At 41.2% G+C, this 21,724-nt stretch overlaps 1 protein-coding gene across 1 annotated transcript; it reads right to left on the bottom strand.

The window, feature by feature from the left end:
- Positions 1 to 2,880: 2,880 nt before the first annotated feature.
- SPACA1 (sperm acrosome associated 1) lies at positions 2,881 to 20,206 on the bottom strand. The gene is made up of 7 exons (XM_075497307.1): positions 20,068 to 20,206; positions 16,235 to 16,291; positions 12,154 to 12,255; positions 11,670 to 11,776; positions 10,831 to 10,966; positions 3,252 to 3,396; positions 2,881 to 2,974 (listed from the first exon to the last, which is right to left on the bottom strand). The coding sequence occupies exons 1-7, from the start codon at positions 20,204 to 20,206 to the stop codon at positions 2,881 to 2,883; spliced, it is 780 nt and encodes a 259-aa protein (XP_075353422.1).
- Positions 20,207 to 21,724: the final 1,518 nt, after the last annotated feature.

The following is a 21,724-nucleotide window of genomic DNA, read 5'->3' as shown; positions in this document are numbered from 1 at the left end:
TTAAAACACTTATTTCTGGATGTCGTTTATGTGCCATGGCTGTCCACCGTTACCAAACTAGTAAGTATATTATTCAGATTATAGGCTCAAAAGTCAGGGAAGGTTGCTATGGGTTGTGCTAAGATAATAATTTTGCACTTCCTATGTGTTTTATACTGCATCTAGTACAAAGAGCAATTCATTCAAGTTTATATTTAGGGTGAGAGAATGATAATATAGTGGTTGTGCGATGGCTGCTTGGACAGAGTAATCTTCACTTCAGGAATTTCCTCACTTTGTGGAGTTTCTGATTGCGGCTTCAACAACGGAACAGCCTGTTTACCCTATTTGTTGAGCAGCAAGGCACTCTTCGTATTTCACGCTACAGTTTTTGCATCAAATTTTCTAGCAATTTTTTTTCTATTTTGCAGGTAGCTTTAAGGACTTATAAGAGGGAAAAAAAAAGCAGAATATAATCATATTTTACAAAATATAAGCCCATAAAGAACAAAACCTCCTTGATCTACCCTAAGGACTCCCACACTCACCAGTATGGATTAGTTCAGCTGTTTCTGAGTTTCATTTTCTGAACTACTCTGCTTATGTATCTATTACTTTTTGCTGGATTTGCCAGCAGACCATGGAAATTTAAAACCCTCAGAATATCAACCCAAATAAGACTGGAGGTTCTTTGCAAATGTTATTAAAATACAAAAGGTTGTATAATAGTACACCTTTGCATCATAATGGAAAAGAATATTCTAGTTCCCTCTCTTACAGTTATGCTACACCCTAATTACAACATGAAAGCAAGAGTTCAAAAGTCAATCGCAGAGCTGATGGCAGGGCTTCATATTTGCCATACTTTCAGTGGAAACATTTTCCTGAGTAGTAACAACTGGTTTTGGTCTATTTTTAAGACCAGCATTCCAGCCCTAATCCCAGACCCACCACAATATGCTCTCTTTGATTGCATGGGATGAAAAACTCACCTTGAACGTGTAAGCTAGTTTTGCAAACTGCAAAATTGTTATTGTCTGCTTTTTCCTTCTCGATGCATTTTCTTCTTATGTTGCAAGACTTTTAGGTTTGTCTACCAAATGATATAAAATGACATAGCTAATGATAGTGTTACCAAAAATATCATTTCCTTTTTAAAAAAGGTATTTTTATAGAATTAAGTGCACGTCATTTTTGAATATGATGTTTTATTTGCAAAAATGTAAATGATCTTTTCACTAAACAGCAAACAAAATGATGTATCTCTGAAAAATATGATAATGCTTTTTTAAGGATGTGCAGATGGTGCAATTAGAACATCTGCAGCAACAGAGGATCTGAAGAGAACAGGAATTCTTTGAGAGGATGAGTTACTACCTCCAATCTATTTTTTTTGCAATTTTTTTGCAATGTTCTTTACTGAGAAGCATTCTCTACCCTGGAGTGCTCAATATTTGGCCTCTTTTCAGAACTTCTACTATACTCAAGAGAAAATCTTAATCATAAAATCTATTAAACATTTTAATCAATCCACAGTCCATTTTTCAACATGTCATCAGCTCAGTTTTTTTTATTTTCATCAAACCATGTTTATTTACACAAACAGAAAGCACCTTCATAAACAAGACAGTCATGTAATGGAGGAGGTCAGTAAGGATGGTCAGAGGTACGGTACGGTTTCAGGATGAAGAATCACTAAGTTATCTTGCACTTTTCAGTCCAGAAAGAAAATAACCAGGGAATATTTTAGAGGTCTAAAAGACAGTCACTTTCAGGGAGAGGACAGTGCGGATTGACAGCTCACTGCCTTTTCAAGAAGTAAGGTGTAACAAATGAAGCTGGGAAGTGGGTTCAAGCTGGACAAAAGGTGTGTTTGTGCTGTGGATCTCCTTGTGTAGGATGTTTTATGTGACAGAAGCTTACACAGGTACAAGGGGACACTGAGCAAAGCCAAGGAAAAGAAATCTATTCAAGATTGCCAACTGCTTAGAAATTGCATCTGGTTTAGAAGATGCAATCGCCTCCAAATGCCTGGAAGCTGGAGGAATACTTGTGGAAAACATCATACAGCCTCGTCTTGCTTTTGTACTCTTCCCTAGACATCCTTTTTTTGTCCATTGATTTGATTACAGAGGTAGCTGAATCATTGGTGTGACCCTATGGGGCTACTCTTCTGTTCACATATTTTGGTCCCCTTGATGGCAGAAACGGTTATGTGTGCAAATGTGCAGGTGAAAATTCAATTAATCTTATTAAGAAACTTTTAATGATCTTTTCTACCATTACACATCCTTCCATGTGTCAAGAAGAAACTGGATTACAGTGATTACACAGTAGGTGCTGTGCTTGGAAGATCACTGAGGAGATAAGGAGCACTTTACAAAAAATGGTCTCTGCCTACACTATGTGCCTAGTTTCATCTAGTCTAGATTAACATCTCCACAAAATTAAGACATGTTAAATATATCATTTTCACCATCCTCACAAAAATCTGGCTTTGGTTCTCCAGTTCAGAGGTGCTTAGACTGGGGAATTAAACTACCTGGGGAATGGTGTCCACCTTAAAATAGAAGTATTTTTACCCATTTCACTTAAAGTTCAGTAATCCAAGATAGTGAATGAACTGTAAAACCAGTTATTTTTTAATTTATTTGTTATCTTAAAACCAGTATTTCAAATATATTTTAATCTTCTTTATATAGTATTTCTATGTAATTTTTTTTTCTAATTCTGTTCATTATGCAAGTCCTGGAAGGACTTCTGTACTTCATCCTCTGTGAGTGAAGGCTCTGCCACTTCTTGTATTATGGCTAATGCGGATGGTGAGAACAGTGTAGCTGCAGGTGCAGAGACTCCAATTCCTTGAAAGGCCAATGCGGACCCTGGGGGGGGGAGGGCTATTTATTCTGTGTTACACAGTGATCTTTTGTTGGCCAGCTTCTTGCCTTGGTTGTCTTGCCCAGATTTTGATTCCCAAATAGATTTTACAACAGCCCTGAAATGGAAAAAAGAATTAAACAAAAACATACCTTTAAGTAGGTTTACATAAATTGCTCTGAATCATTCCCTTCCAGAACATCCACAATCACTGTAACTGCTCTGCAAAGTACTTCTTTCAAATCTCCAGAAGCTTGCTCCTGTTTTTTCTACTGGCAACACAAATATTAAACTGCAGAAAAACTTAAATAGTTCACCCCAGGTCATTTTTGTCATCAGTAGTACCATATTTTCATCAAATAAAACATAAATCACATTGTATGCTGTCCACCTACCAGTGAAGAATCATACAGATCATGGCAAAGATCACACCAACAGTCACAATGATTCCAGTTACCAGGCAAAAGACCAGAATGGCATCTGTCATTGTTCTCCTTGATTGCCCAGTTTCTACTCTCCTTGATTTTTTTGTTTCCGTTTCTGAAGAAAAGAAATACATGGTCATTATTACGTTGAAATTTTCAAATGAATCAGGCATTTAATCTCATGAACAGGACTGAAAAGGAGCAGGGCCTGATTATTTACAATCTGACATCTTTCACAACCTTCGGGCCTTTACCGTATCAGCAAAAGTTAGAATAGTTAACATTTTATACCTTCTTTGCAAAGGCATATCTAACCAAAGAAGATACAAAGAAATGGAGATCAAGGCATGTGGAGTGGGATACATGTCACTTAACAGCCATGAAACACAAAGAACTGCAATTCCTAAAGACAAGGAAAACATTAGAGAGGGAAATGTGTCTATTTGGTACAGGTTAAGAATGACTAATATAACTATTTTTTTGCTTTAAGAAATGCCTTAATGTAAGATTTCAAGGCACATCCATGTAAGATATGTGAATTACCACAGGCTATCTGCCACTCGAGGCAGGCTGACTTCTTTGTTCTGTGCCTGGTACCAGGTGCTCCGTCACGCAGGGCTGAGGCACCAAGGTACCACCGTGCTACAGAAGAATTCTAACAATGGTAATTGCTGCAGTAATAATGAAAATAATGAAGCCAAAAGAGAGTACAATAACAGACCAGATTCAAGGACTTAAGTGCTGCTTTTTCGTTCCCTGTCTCTATCTAGGCTTGCAAAGCCTTTATGTAAAGCAAATAACCACTGCGCATGGAAAGTTGTTGTTCTGCATGGCCCAGAAACGCATAGTGAGGACCAGCTGCATGAAGCTGAGAAATTAAAAATGTAGCAAGGATATCAAGTAAAAATGCAATTTTGCAATGCTGCAGCCTGTTCGACCATTCACCTAAGGAAACTGAGGGTCCTGCCATTACTTGGGCTGTTTCTCTAAGACCAGACGTCCCAGTTAGGAGATCCCTCTAAGAAACAACCCAGGAAGAGTGGAAAATGCTGAAGAGGGTCAACAAACTTCCCCCATCTGTTTTTGGACACTGGACAAAGAAATGCCTGGAAACCAAACCCACTCACCTTGTTCTGAAATTTAATTGACCTTATTTGTTCAGCCACATTCAACCAAATCAATGAACCATCAGGCATCTTCCCAGAGCCCTCCAGCTTTGACAATTTTACACAAACCAACCCTAATTTCTCTTTCATTTTCCCTCATATAGTTTCTAAAACTATAAGGTGCTATCTCATTGCTGACTGGTATGCAAAATTCATGCTTACACTGGTAGGAATTCTGTGTAGCAGAATGACTGCAGGAAAACCATTTCTATTTCTATTTCGTTTCTATTTCTATATAAGGTCCTGTGCCACTGTCATCACTGTAGTATCTAAGCAACTCTTCCATCGCATCATTTGAGCTTCATTCTCCTGCATCACAGAATTTTCATTTTGATATTCTTAAACCACAGCTCATCTATAAGATTCTCCTGATCTCTCTGCAAGATACAGGACAGGTAAGAATGGTGAACTGGCTGAGAATATCATACATAATAAGTCTGAATACTGGGGTTTCCATACAGTGTAGAGCTAACTGCTTTTAGACTAATTCATTTCACTGACTGGACTGTGTCTTTTTAGAATTACATGCATTGTGGGGTATGGGGGTTAATAAAAATTATCTTTGATTTTGCAATTTCATGAACGTAATATATTTTCCCCTTGGCAAGATGTGAATTTAGAGCTCTAAGAATACCTCTGTTTACAGGCTGCAACAGGAGGCTGCTGAAGAGAAAAGCGAGTTTCATGTTATCCACAGCTAATCTACTCAAGTTTTCTTCCTAGGCAAGAAATTCTTCCAATAGTCAAGAACCAGAACTGCCCAAGAGACAACCTGATAATACAGAGGGGATGCCTTCCAAGTAAACACACGTGTTTAAAATGCAAGCAGGAAGCAGACAGGAAAGCAGCTTCCCAATAAGCTGGTTTACAATGAGCAGAGATTGATTCACATCAGGTGCACTTTTAAGCCCCTGACTGCGCTCCTAAAGTCCAGGCAACACTCCCAATTAGTCAGTGAGAATTTTGGAACAGCCAGAATATGCCTTAAAAACATCTTCAGCTTACAGTTAAGGTTACAAAGATGTATTTACATCAACTTTTTAAAAAAGTCCACTTAGCTTAGTAAAAGTAGGAAGAACAATTCTTTTTTGAAACACGCAAAGTCTAGTTCAATGACTTTCAACTTAAAGTCTACAGCCTACTGCAGGTATGTAGTCCTATAAAGAAAAGATAGACTATATCTAAAGATAGACACTATAAAGAAAAGATAGAAAGCACTATCATCATATATATTGCGCAATTACATTGTCAAAAAAATCCTAAAATTGTGTGCACTCCACTAGAAATTTTCTAGGGTTCTACAAATGAAAATGACATTGATAACATATCTGACAGTTTCAAGCAGATTGCCTCCAACCCTACCGGAAGGTTGGCATTCTCACTTTACCTGTTGATTATTTATATTCATCTTAACTAAAAGAGGAATGCACTTAAATCAAATGCAAGGGTGAGATACTGCACTTAGACTGTAGGCACTGTTAGATCTAAACTATGAAGATCCATTTATTTCTGCAAGTCAGAACAAGGCAGGAAGGAAGGAAAAGAAGGAATGCTCAGATTTAATTCTTAGCTTCCACCAGTGCTTGCTGATTTGAGGCCAGCCCTGTGGCAGAAACCCCAGAGTGTTCTGGCCATAGCTCATGCAAGCCTTCCCAACAGCTCAAACGGTCCAAGCACCATACACTCCCTCCACCCCAGATCCTATCTGCTATGCCAATGGGGGGACAACAGGCTGGATTAAAAGAAACCGAAAGTGTCGTCTGTATGGCCATTACCAGCTGCTAAGAAGCTTGACAGCTTTTTCACCTCCCTTCTGCAATCAGAACAAGATACTTAGTCTGAGACACCATGCAGGATCTGGCTCAAGGACCTTAGAAATTCACTGCTTTCTTATTTGGGCCGAAAGAGATACATCACATACCTCTCACACCAAGCACCAGAGCAGAATAGCTCTAAAACAGGGAGCAAATTCTCTGCTGTGGTGTGGCCCAGCAACCATATTTGCATTGTATACCATAGTTTCACAAAGCTGCTTTGATTTCCGTGCAGGGCGGTGCATCTCTGGACTGTTCTCTGCCTTCATGGAACCCTCTCGCCTTTAATTTGCTTAAATCCATATACATTCAGAAGCATCCGTTGCCACTGCTAGCATTTCCCTCCAGAAAATATCAGCAATACAAATTCTGTCTCTGCATTCTATTCAGTCATTTCTTCAATAAGAGGGAGATTCACAATACTGTAAACCATACACATAAAGAAAGTGGAACACCATTTCTGTCCAAAGAAAACCCACTACTTCTGCCAGCAGCACTTCTCCTCTTCCTCCTCCTCTTCCCCTGGGTTTTTCATTGAGCTGGAGTTCCTCCTAGACCATGATGTTGACTGTACAGCAGTGCTCCATCTACAAGCAGATGCTCAACCAATTGTTTATACGGTCCAGCAGCCAACGGAATTCTCTCCACCAGTTTTCAGATCCAGAAAGTATGTACCAATTTGGCAGAGGGGAATGAGATTCTGCCTCTGCAGGCTGGTTTTGGGGTTTTTTTCCCTTAATATAATGGTGACACATAGCTTTTCTGTTTCCCTTCTAGATTATCTAGAAGCCTTTTTCTATGTATTAAAAATGGATGGATATATGCTAATGAGAGAGCAGGATTATATACACAGAGGAGATCCAGGCTGTTAATCTTGGGTACTGGGATTCCCCATTTCATTTCTGTGCAAATGCAAGGACAACGTGGCCATGCTGATTACATGTTTGCACAGTAGCTGGTTACAGAGATGTGACTTTTCTCTCTCAAGGAGGCTCTGGCACTGAAGTCATCAGTAGGAAATGAACTGAAAAGAGATGGGGGCTAGAATGGCTTCTGAGACACAGAAACGCTATTGCCTCCATCTTCTCGACAGAAGTGCCACTAGACACATACCCCAACTCGCCCTCTCGCTCCTGAGAAGCGTGGAACTCGGAGCACAGCTGGGATCTCAGTAGGCTGACACCCTTCACATAGCATCCTAATGAGGATCGTTCTCTGCTCTCGCATTCCTCCCTTGCAGAGTCCTCCCTCCTCACAGGACTATTATTAGTAAATATGAATAAACCGCCTTCCAGCTCCAAAGTCTTCACGAAACACCAAACAACACAACGGGCGGGAGTGTGAAACAACACCCTTCAGTGTTTCAGGGTAGTGATTTAGTAAGGACATATAGAAATGTCAGTTATTACAAAGATGGGATTTTCCTTGCAGAGATCCCCATAATTTTTGATGAAGATAAAATACTTTTTTTTCCCATTATGTTTCTCTTGCTATAAAAGACAAAGAGTACCCACAGGTCTGAACAGTTCTGAAAACAAAAGGAAGAGCCAAATTACTAAAGACCACTCACTTATGCAAAAAGGTCATTACGACTGTTCATCAAAAGGTCACTGAGAAGCATAGTAATCACTGGTAAAGGACACATGGAAGTTCTCCGTGCATAGATTTAAAATTAACTCATATGAAGTTTTGCCACATGGCAAATACACACAAATTCCTGTGAGGTTTTACCTGCCCTTTTGCAACCTGTCTTCCCTTCCTCCCGCCTCAGACGCCTCAAAGTCTGAAGCAGAAAGTGTCACGCTATATATTTTGAATTTTGAAGTGGTGGCTTTGGGGCCAGGCTTGCAGACGGTGTTGCTGAATCTGGCCACTGCTGCTCATGTGGGTAAAACAGAGTGCTAGAAAGAGGAGGAAGGATGAGACAAAAGCAAACACATTCGCCCCTTATCGGCTGCATTGATAATTTTTAGCTCTGTTGACAACTTCAAGGCTTTCTCTCTAGGAAAGTGCCAAGAAGAAAGGCCAGCCATGGAGCAAACACATTTCCACTTCCCCTGCCCTGTTCTGTAGCTCTGGCATGAAGAAATGTATCTCTGTGGAACGGTGAAAGGAGTGAGCTAGATGATGAGAAAGACAAAATATACAAACTTAAGCTTATTGACTTGAGTGAGGCAGAGAGATGGTCAGAATTGTCTCAGTTGGATCAAAAAAAAAAAGTAATTCAGGAGGTAATAGAGAGGACCCGCTCTTTTCCTGACTAAAACTGATTTGCCCTTTCAGCTGCTTCAAATACACCTCCCAAAATCTACACGAGACCCCCTCCCCAAGACAGTTTGGCCTGTCGCACCAGCTGCCGGTGCCCGGGGAAGCGAGGGGCTGCAGGGCGGCCGCTGTGAGGAGAGGCCAGGGCTGCCCCGTGCTGGACGCGGCTGGTTCCAGCCGGCTCCACTGGACCCGCCGGGGTGGGGCGGGCAGCCAGCCAGGGTCAGCCCACCACAGCCACCCAACCCACGCTGACTAGAAACCTCTGTGGCCAGTTTTGGGTACTGGAAGAAAATCCAGTTCAGTCCTGTAGACTACCTGAAAAAGGAGATTTTTGACTATTTCTGACACCAATTTTGTGACACTGCCCTTCTTTATGTTTCAGCTTGGAGACCAGATAGATAAATGGCAAAGAAAAAGATGTTCGCTCAACAGAAAGACTTACATTTTCTGGAGTAGGCAGAGAAACCATCTTGCTTGACAGGGATGATAAATTTAAGTCTCAAATTCCCCAACCCTCATTTCAAAAAGTCTTTTAATGAGGAACTGGGAAAGGCCACGTTGTACCGTGGGCAGAAACGTTACCCCTTTCCAAAGTCTGAACAACACAGCAAGACGTGCTCCCAGAGAACAGAGCAGCTCTGCAAAGTACAAGGCAGCAGCTAAGAAAATCTACATCCAAACACAAGGAGCCTTGCTGCGTCCACTGATGCCGTCAGAAGGATCTTTCTCATTTCCTCCTGATCCTGTTGGAAAAGTAAATGCTATCTTCTGATCTGGCTAGACTTCTGACCATCCACAGAGAGCAAAACTAGATCTGTATAATGAAAGTCCTGGTACATTCTCAATCAAAACTTCAGCTGGTAACTTCTTCCATGTACCTAATTAACAGTTAATCATTTCTAAAGCCCAAACAATGTCACTCCTGGGGAAGCAAAGCCCAGAAACTCCTTTGGGCATCTACACACCTCTGCACCAAGCCAAAGGATGCTGATCTGGCACTAAGCAGAACAACCCATTCCTTTTAAGCTACTTAATAAACCTTAGAGCTTGTCCCCCTCAGATTTCTGTATAGTCGTAAACATTTTCTGAACCAATAAATCTCAATCCTTGTAAGAAGTCCTCAGTGGGTATGTCTGTTGGGCGGGTTTCATCTGACCACTTTTCACCAAGACTGCTCAGTCACAGCTTAGGCACAAGTGTGTGAGTCGTCCTATTGATGACTCACCGACTCAAGTCAATGGGACCATTTGCATGCTTCAGCCTAAAACAGATTATGTGCTCCGCTAATTCAGGTCTCAAAAAGGAAGCTTCCTCTGTACAAAAAGGAACGTAGAGACTGAATAGTGGGAGAAAGGGGGGGGGGGGAAGCTTTGGGTGTTTTGTGACTGCCAGATGGATTTAGAAAATGAATAAACAAATTCCATGTTACTGTACAATGGCAGAAAGGACTTCAACAGATAGAGGAAATAGCCTATTTTAATGAAGAGAGAGGAAAAAAAGCAGGATTCCCAGGCCAGTTTTACCTAGGTAAACAACACGGAGGGGAGAAACATACTGAGGGTTATCTCCAAGGACTTCTTTCTTTCTCGTCTGCCATAATTTTGCGTAAGAGCTGAATCTACATTATTTCAGGAGAAACTTTAAATTTTGATGAGCAAGGCACTTTCACCCTTTCTCTGATTAGGAAAGATGGAGTTTCTGCACAGCTGTTCTCATGGTTTGAGAAAATCAGCACACTGCTACCTTTCCTGATGAAGTCAGCAAAAATCCCATTAGCAGAGGTGAGTAAGATAGTACTGGGAACCTGTTTTATGATGTATTCTTTTTAATGTTAAACTTTGCTAAATCCATTGTGTATAAGCAAATTCCAGATGGCTGCTAAAAGAAAAACCCCAAAAGGTTGTTTTCCTGCTTCGGTATTGAAGTGGAAAGGAGATTTAACTGCAGAACCCATGCTGATTGTGCTACGTGGCTTAGTGAGGCAAAAAGAAGTCTATGTTAACCAACCTGGGTGCAGTAAAAAATAAGCAGGTAATAGGAAAACCTCCTTATTTTAGCTTGAATTTTTACAAAGGATAAAGAAAATACTCATTCCTACAACAAGGAACCTCTTCATTCCCATTCTGTGATTTCCTTTTATATGCCTCTCTTATTGGCCCACATTTCATGACAGTCGTTACCACAGTGCACAAGCTCCTGCCTATATACTACTGGTGACATGCAATCTTACGAAGACTGAGTACTACATAAAAAACACACGGCCCTATCACTAGAAGACTGTAAGCATCTCTATCAGCTCACCAGTTGTTGCGTAGACTGTGTATTTTACAGAGGCAATTATATTTCCATTTTCTTGAGTTTCACACTGGAAAGTAACTGAGCGGGTATCTCTGCAAACTTCCATAATAGCTGAATCATCGGGAAGAATGCGTGCTGTCTAGCCGAAAAGAAAAGAAAAGAAAAGAAAAGAAAAGAAAAGAAAAGAAAAGAAAAGAAAAGAAAAGAAAAAAGAAAAGAAAAGAAAAGAAAAGAAAAGAAAAGAAAAGAAAAGAAAAGAAAAGAAAAAAGAAAAGAAAAGAAAAGAAAAGAAAAGAAAAGAAAAGAAAAGAAAAGAAAAGAGAAAAGAAAAAAGAAAAGAAAAGAAAATAAGGGGTTATATTTTTTCAAATAGATCTGCAAAGACAAGTTGCATTGTGTCAGATGCCCAGAAAAGTACTTATTCTACTCCCAACAGTTTTCAACCTGTCAGGACCCCTTGGCCCCTGGGAAAATTCCTCCCATTTCTTCAGCACCTCCTACTTGAACAACTGGGAAGGGCAACGTGGTTGTGACTTGCTGACATGTATGCACTCACCAGCCACTATCTCCCATTTTTCTGAAACCACAGTAAACATTACTCTCTAAAATTATTGTTTCCCTCACATAAACAGGATATTGAAGCTGCATAAAGGAGCAAAGCCATGCGAGTCCTTGTATTACCAACTCGCCAGTGAGAAATCGGGGCTTATTTGCATTATGACAGCAAAGGAAATAACCTGCCCAGAAGTCTGTACAATTCCGATGGAACTGCAGGTATTTACCTGCAGGTAAATACATGCAGTATGCGATTCTTCTGTACAAAGTGGGGTTCAATTACTCACCTTGTTTGGAATTAACATCTTCCAAACGTATTTAAATCGATTTTCAGGAGGTATATAAACACAAGGCATCTTCACACAGGCAAGGCCCTCAGAAATTGGTATTCCCCCTATAGGAGGAATTTTTAACAGGTACATCATCAACTATATGAAACATCTTTGTATAGATCATAAAGTTCATAATTCTTCAAACCACAGAACGTTACTTGGAAATTATCCTTTCCCTTAAAATTACTTCAAATAATTTTTGCTTGGTCTAATGTCGGGAATGAAGCACACAGCAGAAAAATGGTATTTTACAGGGACTTGAAATCAAGCGCACATCAGTACAGAAATGAGATCTGAAACATTACATTGCTTAACAGGGTAATTGGAGGGTAGAATGCAATCACTTCATTTCGCTTCCACCACACTAACAGAGAATAAGGATGTTTCCTTCAAATCAACTTACTTGCTCTAGATTACTGTATCACAGTGTTCCACTTACATCCACAGTCTACGGGCCCCCGGCATTCCTCCACACGGACAATACATTTTGCTTCAGTACCAGGGCATCCACTGGTTAACAGAACTTCTCGAATGCCAATCCCTTTGGGTGAAAAAAAAGAATCTTTCACTCTGCATTTCTTCATTTCCTTCAAACTCCGTTTTTGCTTTCTCTTTCTTTATCCTGGATGTTAATGTGATGTATCTACCAAATACCAGGCAAAACAGATCTTCTCAGAGTGCCTGCTAAAGCTATCCCATGTTGGCGTCTAAGATTTCAAGACAACATTTACTTCTGTCAGACTCTGTACTGAAGGAGCCAGATTCTTAGGATCATCATGTGTCAGAAAAAGAATTCAAAATGAATTCAAAACTTTCCTTACAGAAAAAGAATTTGAAATGAAACTAATATATGTTCTGCAAAACAGTTAATTCACTTTAAATATCAAAGCATTCAGGCTTCTGGCCTTTAAATGCTCAAATCAGATGGCACAGAGAATCCTGTACAGACTGCCAACTCAGTCTGCCTCCAGTCTTGTGACTGTCTGAGTGTCTTCAACTCCCACCAAGGTCAACAGAAACTGAAGGCACTAAAAACCTTCTGGCACCGGGACTGGAGTCTGAAGTTACCTAACAGTGACCAACAATGAGTGATACAGGAATATCACCCACAGACGCCAAAATGAAGCCTCTGAGAGCACGGAGGCTGGTGGTCAGTAACATAGAGCTTCTCCTGAGAAACTGGTGAAATCAAGTGTTGACCAGCAGGACTCCACCTGCAACATGGAGGGTCCTACTGAAGACAAAGAACAGGAGATAACCTATCACAAATGTGTAAAGTTAAGGAAAATTCCCACACAATGTTCAAGGAAGCAAAAACAACGTTCATTCTCACTATCAGGATTTCAATGGGAACATCCTCATTTTAACAATTACGAACAAATTCAAAACAAGTGCTATAATTGTTTTTGCCAAACAGTGTGTACACAGTTCATTGGAATGACATAGCTTGTGGGGGAGGCAGGAGTAATATGTTTAGGCCCAGTAAACACTGAAGGTTTTGCCATTTTTCCAGAAGCATTTTGTTTACTAATAGACATGGAAAGAGGAGACTTAAACCCCCCTTGCAGTAGAATAATAAATAGGAAATTGGTTTGAATATTGCATTTATGATGCATCTGCCTTCCTTAAATGTGTATTATATAAACCAGTGGATTTCAGAATGTTTCAGAGATGTCATGTAACTTGTGAAACAGTACTTCAAGTGACAGAGGGAGACAACACCACTTACTGAAAATGACACAAAATGAGGATCGTTCTCCACTCAGAGAATGTCTCATCTCATGGATGCAGAGACAGAGGTGTAAATGGCAGTGAACTGACACTTTTATTAAAGGCATTCCTCTTTCTTCAGTGCCATGTAGTTTTTTTAGCTAACAAAAAAAGACAGGAAACCTATGAAAACCCAAAAAGCTGGCTTGATAAAATCTGGGTGCTTGGCTAACTGTAGTCACATTCATCAGGAAAAATCTCACTGTGTCTTACCTACAGGAATATTAAAATTTGGGAAGTATATCACACTCAAAGGGTTGATGAAAAAAGCTCTTTTAATTAGATCTGCAAGTTCTCTTAGTACTCCTTTGCCTCTTCCTTTTGGACAGCTTTTTCTTTCATTTCCATGTTTCCTTTCCCCACCTCTTCTTAGTAGCTGCCAATGCTGATGAAATTAATCTACTGAGATGCTCTAACAAATGAAGTCTTAACTTCAACAAGTCATACAAGTTAACGTAACAGAAAACTGGCCACAATGCAGTAAAATAAATTACCCAAATGAAATTTACCCTAGAGAAATGTACATTAATAGACTGGTGGAGGGAAAGGGGTGAAGAGGGATGATCCACAAAGAACTGAATACTTAGCAATACAAAACCAGCAGTTATGAGAGAAATTTAGAGGTCAGAGTGGCCAAAACAATTAGACCACAAAGAGACTAAGGCAAATTTGAGGCAGGTATGACAAGACATCATTAACATATGCTTTAATTGTGCTTTAATGCCTCTGTAAACCTGGACTATGAATAGAGGAGCAATGGATCTGAGCCACAGCATTACGGGGAAAAAATAAAGAAAATGGAGTCCGTTCAGAAAGCAAGAAACAGAAGGGGCTAGGTAGATGAATCTAGGGAACAAAAAGGAATATGAAGGAGACAAAGAGATTACAGCTTTACTGGAAGAACCAAGAAGCTACCTTTCAGCCTTTCAACAGACAAACATGCCATGCATTGAAAAGCCTAGACTAGAATGAAGGCTACAAACATGATCTGAACTCCAGATACTAGATGATGCCAGATATGAGATGATGCCAGATACGAGATGATGCCTTTTTCTTTTTTGTTAGAGCTTCCCTTTCCTGATTCTTCAGTAAGACTATATAATTTTCAGTATTAAAGGGTTTAAACATTTGTATTTGGTCTGGCTGGGATGGAATTAACTTCCCCCATAGCAGCCCTCATAGTGCTGTGCTTTGGATTTGTAGCTGGAATGGTGTTGATAACACACCGATGTTTTGGCTACCGCTGAGCAGTGGTCCCACAGCAGCAAGGCTGTCTCTTCACGCCTCACACCCCCCAAAGGCCAGTAGGCTTGGGGTGGGCAAAAGGCTGGAAGGGGACACAGCCGGGACAGCTGACCCAAACTGACCAAAGGGATATTCCATAGCATATGACATTGTGCTCAGCAATAAAAGCTAAGAGAAAGGAGGGGAAGGGGGGGGCATTTTTATGAAGGTGTTTGTCTCCTGAAGCAACCACTACGCATACAGAGGCCCTACTTCCCAGAAAGTGGCTGGACATCACCTGCTGATGGGAAGTAGAGAATAATTTTGTTTGTTTGTTTCCTTTGCTTCTGTGCACGGCCTTTGCTTTTCTTTAATAAACTGCCTTTATCTTGACCTATGAGTTTTTCATGTTATTTTCTCCCCCCGTCCCACTGAGGAGGGGAGTGATAGAGCAGCTTGGTGGGCACCTGGCAGCCAGTCAACATTAACTCTGAGGGACCAAAGATGAAACAGAGCCAAAATTTAGTGAAATTCCCTGGAAATACAGAACATTGAGACATCTGCTAGAGGAATGGGACATAAGGAACAGTTTCTTAGTATCCAAAAGATTTCTACATCAGAGCAAGTGCGGTTATTAAGAGCATAGGGATACATATATGGCATTGGTATATGGAACATATAAGCAGATTTGAAATTATGAAGTGAAGAAAGAGAAATATTAAAGTATGTAGAAGCAACAAAAAAATCTCCTAAACCCATAATGTCCTACGATGTGAAATAGGAGGGAATCAAGGAAGCTCTGTCATTGGAAATATCAAAAAGTGGCTAGAAAAAATAAAAAGGCATACTCTAGAAAACATCAGATGGATGGGGCAAAAACTCATCTCTCTTTTTTCTGTGGTCTTATGAGAAACTGAATTTGTTCAGAAGAAAATTAATAGCTTTTCTGATTCAAGACTGCTTCCTAAGCAATATAATTACCACCTCACAGCAGTTTCTATCATCACCCCAAATGCAGAGATGTCTTCTTAAGGCTCATCTCATTTTTCCTCTCTCCCTTCCTACTCCAGAATGATACCTCTCCTCTCCATTGCACAATTTATAAATTGTATAAATGTGGAATACAGAACAGGCTACTGCAGGCAAGCAATTTTTTGGCAATATTGTATGTGGGAAGACATCTGTGAGAAGCATCAGAAGATCTTTCATCTTCTGAACATCTCACAGATGTTCACAAATAGCGAAAATTGTTACTTTGGGGAAGGCAGCTCATGTGCCAATAAACGTAGGGAACTGGTTTAAAATAGGAGCTTGCAGGCTGTGAAATTAATAAAACAACAGATCTGACCTAAACTCCTAATGACAATCAGCCTGATTGTTTTTGTTAATTATAGTTATTGGCAATTGAAATCAATGAGAGGTGAACGAGGGCAAGCAAATTACAACTGCTAAAATGCTACAGTTAGCACTTTTTTTTTTTCAAAAACAAATGACAATATGTTTTATTCATCTGCTTTCCTACTTACCACATGTAACTGTGCATACTCCAAATTCTACTTCCGTGGACACAGTGGCATTCAGACCTGAACACAAAGTCTAAAGTTACATCTCTAATACAATGACAGGGCTGGAAATGCCCAATTAACAGGAAACTCACTCCTTGAAATCTTTACTACTTTTTAGTTGAAATATGAAATTTGCCAACATTTTTGCTTTCACTAACTAAACCAGAAAAACAAGACATTTATGAAAAAATTATCATAAAATCCAGTGTGAATAGCATTTACGTTTAAACCTTAAGATAATTCTTTAAAAGGAAAAAATGTATTTTTCTTATAAACCAGCCTATGATGTTAAATTAGCCTACTGAATGCTCTGGGAAGTACAGTGTCTAGGTTGTATGCAAATTATAGGTCTTCCCTGAAAAGAGCTAAGAAGAATTTTCATTAAACAATATTCAGTTAACTCATTTCCTTGTTCTTTCTGGCTAACATACGCCTTCCCACACAATTTTTTCCCCATCACACTTCAAGGTCAGGTTTAGACAGCCAGCACAAAGATGAGTCAACCAGGTACAGTATTTTAATTAGGTACAGGGGTTTTAATCACTGTGATTGGGTTCCTTCCATTTTTTAATGGTACTTTGAGGTTACAGAATGGGTTTCACAGAATGTACAAAAGCAAAAGGTTCTCATCTCCATCTGGGATTCAAATCTGGATTATATATTTTATTCCTAATAGCATGCAAATTGAATGTTTGTTTATAAGGATACTGAGATACAGTAACTGTTCCATAGAGCAAATAACTTAATGAAGCTCCTTTGGAAATTATTCATTAAGTAAGCAATAGGTCTTTCCAATTCTTCCAAATGCAAAGAGAAAGTCACTATGACTGTTTTTACAAGTCTACACTGCCAGTCCCGCCTACTCAGATTATTTTTTTTCTGATAACAAATACTTACCAATGTAAAGTTTGCTTTCACTGTCTCGCAGTTTTTTATATTCAAGATTTATGTTTACAAAATGTTATTTCTGTGCAGCAATTCAAGTTTATATATCACTTCTCGCTACTAAATCTCTGAGTAACATTTACAGTTTTCACACACTATCCAAAACTTTAAATTTCTCAGGTTGAAAGGAACAGATCCATTTCTCTTGCAGTCAGTGATATACAAATATAAAACCTTTATTCTTCCATTGTAAAGGATTTACACTACAGCAGCACAGTGCATTCTCCACAATGATACACTGATACTGAACTCTTTTTCCCAACACTATAAATGAGCCATCAAAATCTTATTCTTCTGTTATCTCTATCTGTCTCTATGGTTTTGACATTTACTTCAGCATATAAGCTGTGCTCGTCAGAACAGTCTTCTAGCGTATGCACAACAATCCTTACACAATAAATTAACTATCCAGATGAGTGATAAAGAATCCAACCTTAGCCAAAACATAAGGAAAAAAATGATAAGACTAAAATCCGATGAAAACAGAGACAACCTTTAAAACAGCTACTGTATCCTCAAACTCTATCTCTAATGAGCCTTAAAAAATAACAACTTCTTTAGAAGATGGTCCCCACCATGGACACCCTATCATGTTTCCCTTAGTTTCTTTTAAATTAATGGGGCAGTCATTCAACAGTCTTGTCTAACAGCAACTACCACAGCACAGCAGAGAGGAGGAGGAGAATGTAAGGATCCTGTCTACAGTCTAAACACAGTCCTGTTTAAAAATGCCTGTTTTCAACTTGGTACAACGTGAGTTGCGCTTGTTCGTGTGTGCAGAATAAACGTAAACATGCAACAATGAATGGGAGGGAGGGCGGGCTAGGACAGCTTCAGATGATGTAAATTCTCAACTCAATAGATTTCTGACAATTCCTATCAGCTTATGGTAAGCCCCCAACCTCTACCCTGAAAGCAGGCATTACTGTAATTCAATTCTGAGGTGACAAGCTGAGTGTAGCCACAGCAGGGCGTGTTCATATCTGAAAGGAGAAGCTGCCACTTCCCATCCAGACACAAATTTAAAAAAAAAAAAAAAAGAAGAAAAAGCTTTAGAAACAAGAAGAGACACAAAACTTCAGATATTACTAATAGAAGGTTGAGGGACTTTGCTAAGCGGTGAAAGCAAACTTCTCCTAATGATAGGTGAAGATATCAACCATGATACCCTTTCAGGATGCTTCTGGCTTCAGGAGCACCACAATGCACAACGCAACTCTTTTGTCAGAGGTTCATAATGGTGAACTGACTATAGCTCTAAATAAAAAAGATACTGTGTTTTCTAAGTAGTAATACTCCAAATAAACCTTTAAACACTAAACATTAAAAGTTGATTGGTTCTAAATTAACAAGTTAATCAGGAATCACCAATCCTGATTTCTGATTTAATGAAATAAAAAAAAAAAAAAAGAAAAAAAAAGAAACTTTAAGGAAAACAGAATCAGGCTCACTGATAATCATCTGGATAACACACCACTTTTGATACGAATGTTATGAACCTTCCATGCCAATATCACAATACAAAGTTTTGTATTGCTTCCTTTACTTGCATTTCCTCCCTGCATTTTAAATGAACCAAAATGTTAAGAAAGCTTCCGGTAAGAAACTACAGATCTTTCCACTTATATAAGATGGCTGGTTCCAGTTGCATCAGGTTCAGATAAAAATATAGTGTCAGCCCTATGCAAAGAGAATTATGTATATAGCTTCCATTAGCATTAATAGGAGTTATATATGTAAATCCCACACATGCTGAGATAAGAATGTGCTAAGGAACTGCATTTACATTCCTGTCAGGGGGCTGCAATTAGTACCAGCACAGCAAAGGCAGTCCGTATTCCTCTCTACATTTGGAAGCCTTGTAAAACTTACGTAGAACAGAAATCTTTGCCATTATGCACCATTTTAATTACAGGCCACATCACAGCATACATGCAGAATATTTTGATAAACGCTTAAAAAGCCCACAGAAGTCCTACTAAAAATGTCAACAGAGAGCTCTCAAAGTCACGGCCATGCACCCTACGGGAACTCGCTCACTCCTGCATTGGGCATCTCATTCTTGCCAAGTATTGTGGCTTTAGTACTTCTGGGGTCCCAAAGGCCAAAGTGCAGAGCATTTGGCCCCCAAAGGCATACCACAAAGGCAGCTAAGGGGACGCAGGTTTCCCAGGACGGAACTCTTTTCCATGGGCAATTGCCTTTGCACTTGACAACACGTCAGCTGTGAACCTGTGCGGTTCGTTGCTCGACGACAGACGGAAGGGGTTTGCACGTATCCGACTCTCTGTAGCCCACACTTTTGGCTACGAGAGTGACGAGCAGATCTGGAGCTTTCCCCGTCTCCCCAGCCTCCCCCTTCAGGAGGGCCCCTGTGATGCTGCATGGCTTAATAAAGCACCGAATACACTCTGACACCTTCCCACTGCCTGCATATGACACCGAGGAGAGATCGTTACATCCTGGCGGTGATTAAGCCTTGCTCAGAAAGCACGACTCCGAGCAGCCCCGCAAATATCTGCTCTTCCACACGAAACCTGGTCTCCCTGCACCCCGGCCGTATCTGCTCTTCCGCACGAAGCACCCCGGCCGCGCACCCCCTGCCTCCAGAGGGGGAAGCTGGGCGGGGAGGGGGAAACTCCCCGTGGCGGGAGCGGGAATCACCGGCATCTGCGGGAGAAGCCGTAAGGGGAGACGAGTAGGCAGCCGGCCGGGCTGAGGGCAGACCAGCGCCCGCACCTCTCGGGGAAGGGCCCCGGCGCCAGCGGGCGCGGCTCGGGCCGGAGGTGGCGGGGACGAGCGGGGCCTCCGCCCGCCAAGGGCGCCCGCACCGCCCGGGGCCGCCTCACCCGGCTCGGCGCGCCCGCCCAGGGGCTCCGCCGCCTCCGCGCCGCTGCCGTTCACGGAGCCCGCCGCCGGCAAGGCCAGGAGCAGAGGCAGGAGCAGAGGCAGGAGCAGGGCCAGGCCGCCGCCCGCCCGCAGCGCCATGCCTCCGCGCTCCGAGCCCGCCCCGCCGCCCGGCAACCCCGGGCGCGTCACAACGGGCCCGGCCCCGGCGGAGCTCCCGGCCCGGCCGCGGCGGCTGGTCCGGGAGCCCCGAGGTCGTAGGTTGAAGCTGCCAACGGGAGTGAGGGCAGTCTGCAGCCGCTTCGTTTGCCGTTCACTGGTGACGGGAATACGGCGTTCGCATGCTGGAGCGCAAGCCCCCCTTCCTGATAAAATGGGTGGCAAACTTTGTGGCGCTCAAACTTTGTGGCTACCTGCTAAAGATGGTCCTGAATAGTAACATTTGCATTTGCAACTAAAGCTTTTGTTTCTCCAAAGTCCAGAAAAGGCAGGTTTAGATTCAAATCTTTGTGGCTGACTCCTGTTTCTTAAAATATTATCCTAGGATTTCCACAGTACCTTTCAACCCCCCGTATGCCAGCGTCCTGTGCAAAGCGGGGCTGCACAAACCGAAGAAATGCACCTGTGTTCAGAGCGGGAAACTGGCGATCGTGTACGATGGGCACGCTGGACAACAGTTCTGGTTGTGAGTGGGACCCCGGGCCAGCAGGTAGAGGCTGTAAGAGCCTGCTTGCAGTCAGCATCCCCACCACCCAACATCAGTGTTTGCAAGTGATGCTCCCACATTTTACACCGAATCCATGTTGTAGTCACCGCTTCGATGTTCAGAAAGCCTCTGCAGATGTCCCAAGCAATCTGGGTGAGAACATCCTTCTCAGTGAGCATGACTTCCATCGGCTATTGCATTTCCCCAGAATAAAGAAATGCAGCCAACAAGGGGTTGCTTGTGACTGCAGAGCTGGACCTGGGCTGTGTGAAATTCGCTTTCATGGGAGTTGAAAATGAACAGAGTTTTCCCTGCATTTGAGACTCTCCGTGTATCTTATCTCTTTGACTTACCTTTTCTTAATAATTTCTTCCCAGGACACCTGCTCTCACACGTGCAACAACCAATATGGAAGAAAATTCCTGGAACTGATCAAGCTACTTCCCTAAAGGGTAGAAGAGAGATTATTACTTGTATAAAATACCTGGAAGGCTCACAGATGTTGAAGGCAGAGAAAGCTGGAGAAGTGGGAAAATACTATTTGGTGGGTAATGAACCATCATTTATTCAATAAAGTTCATGAAGCTGTCGAAGTTGATGTTGTCAAAATAATAATTATATCCTTTATAATAGCCCCTATTTCTATATGTTCAGGACCCAAAGTCATCTAGAAGTAGAAAAAAAGTCAATATTGAATAAAACCAGCTGCCTCTAGGGAAGGGAAAAAGATTGACCAAATAGGTTAAATCCAAGTGTGTATTCTAGTTTTTCTTTCATCGAGACATTTTCAACACACTTTCCTATCTATGTGTATGCATGTGTATATACACACAGATGCACATATATTCCGTGCCACTGTGGCCGCTCGTGATGGGATGCAGGAGACATCTTCCATGAAGGAAAGGTGAATAATTTCCAGGAACAGCAGGGCTACATACTTCTCTAGAAGAAAT

The sequence above is a fragment of the Mycteria americana genome, chromosome 3, assembly GCF_035582795.1.
Source record: "Mycteria americana isolate JAX WOST 10 ecotype Jacksonville Zoo and Gardens chromosome 3, USCA_MyAme_1.0, whole genome shotgun sequence".
NCBI lineage: Eukaryota > Metazoa > Chordata > Aves > Ciconiiformes > Ciconiidae > Mycteria > Mycteria americana.
This window is presented reverse-complemented; position numbering and strand designations above follow the sequence as displayed.

Bases quoted from the DNA above. Each gene is read 5' to 3' on its own strand.
- SPACA1 (XM_075497307.1), bottom strand. From the start codon at position 20,206: ATGGCGCTGCGGGCGGGCGGCGGCCTGGCCCTGCTCCTGCCTCTGCTC. The intron at 11,777-12,153 runs GTAAGTGGAACA...TTCCTCCTATAG, and splicing joins GGGGCCCGTAGACTGTGGAT to GGGGAATACCAATTTCTGAG. The intron at 10,967-11,669 runs GTGAGTAATTGA...CTTTTCGGCTAG, and splicing joins AGATGTTAATTCCAAACAAG to ACAGCACGCATTCTTCCCGA.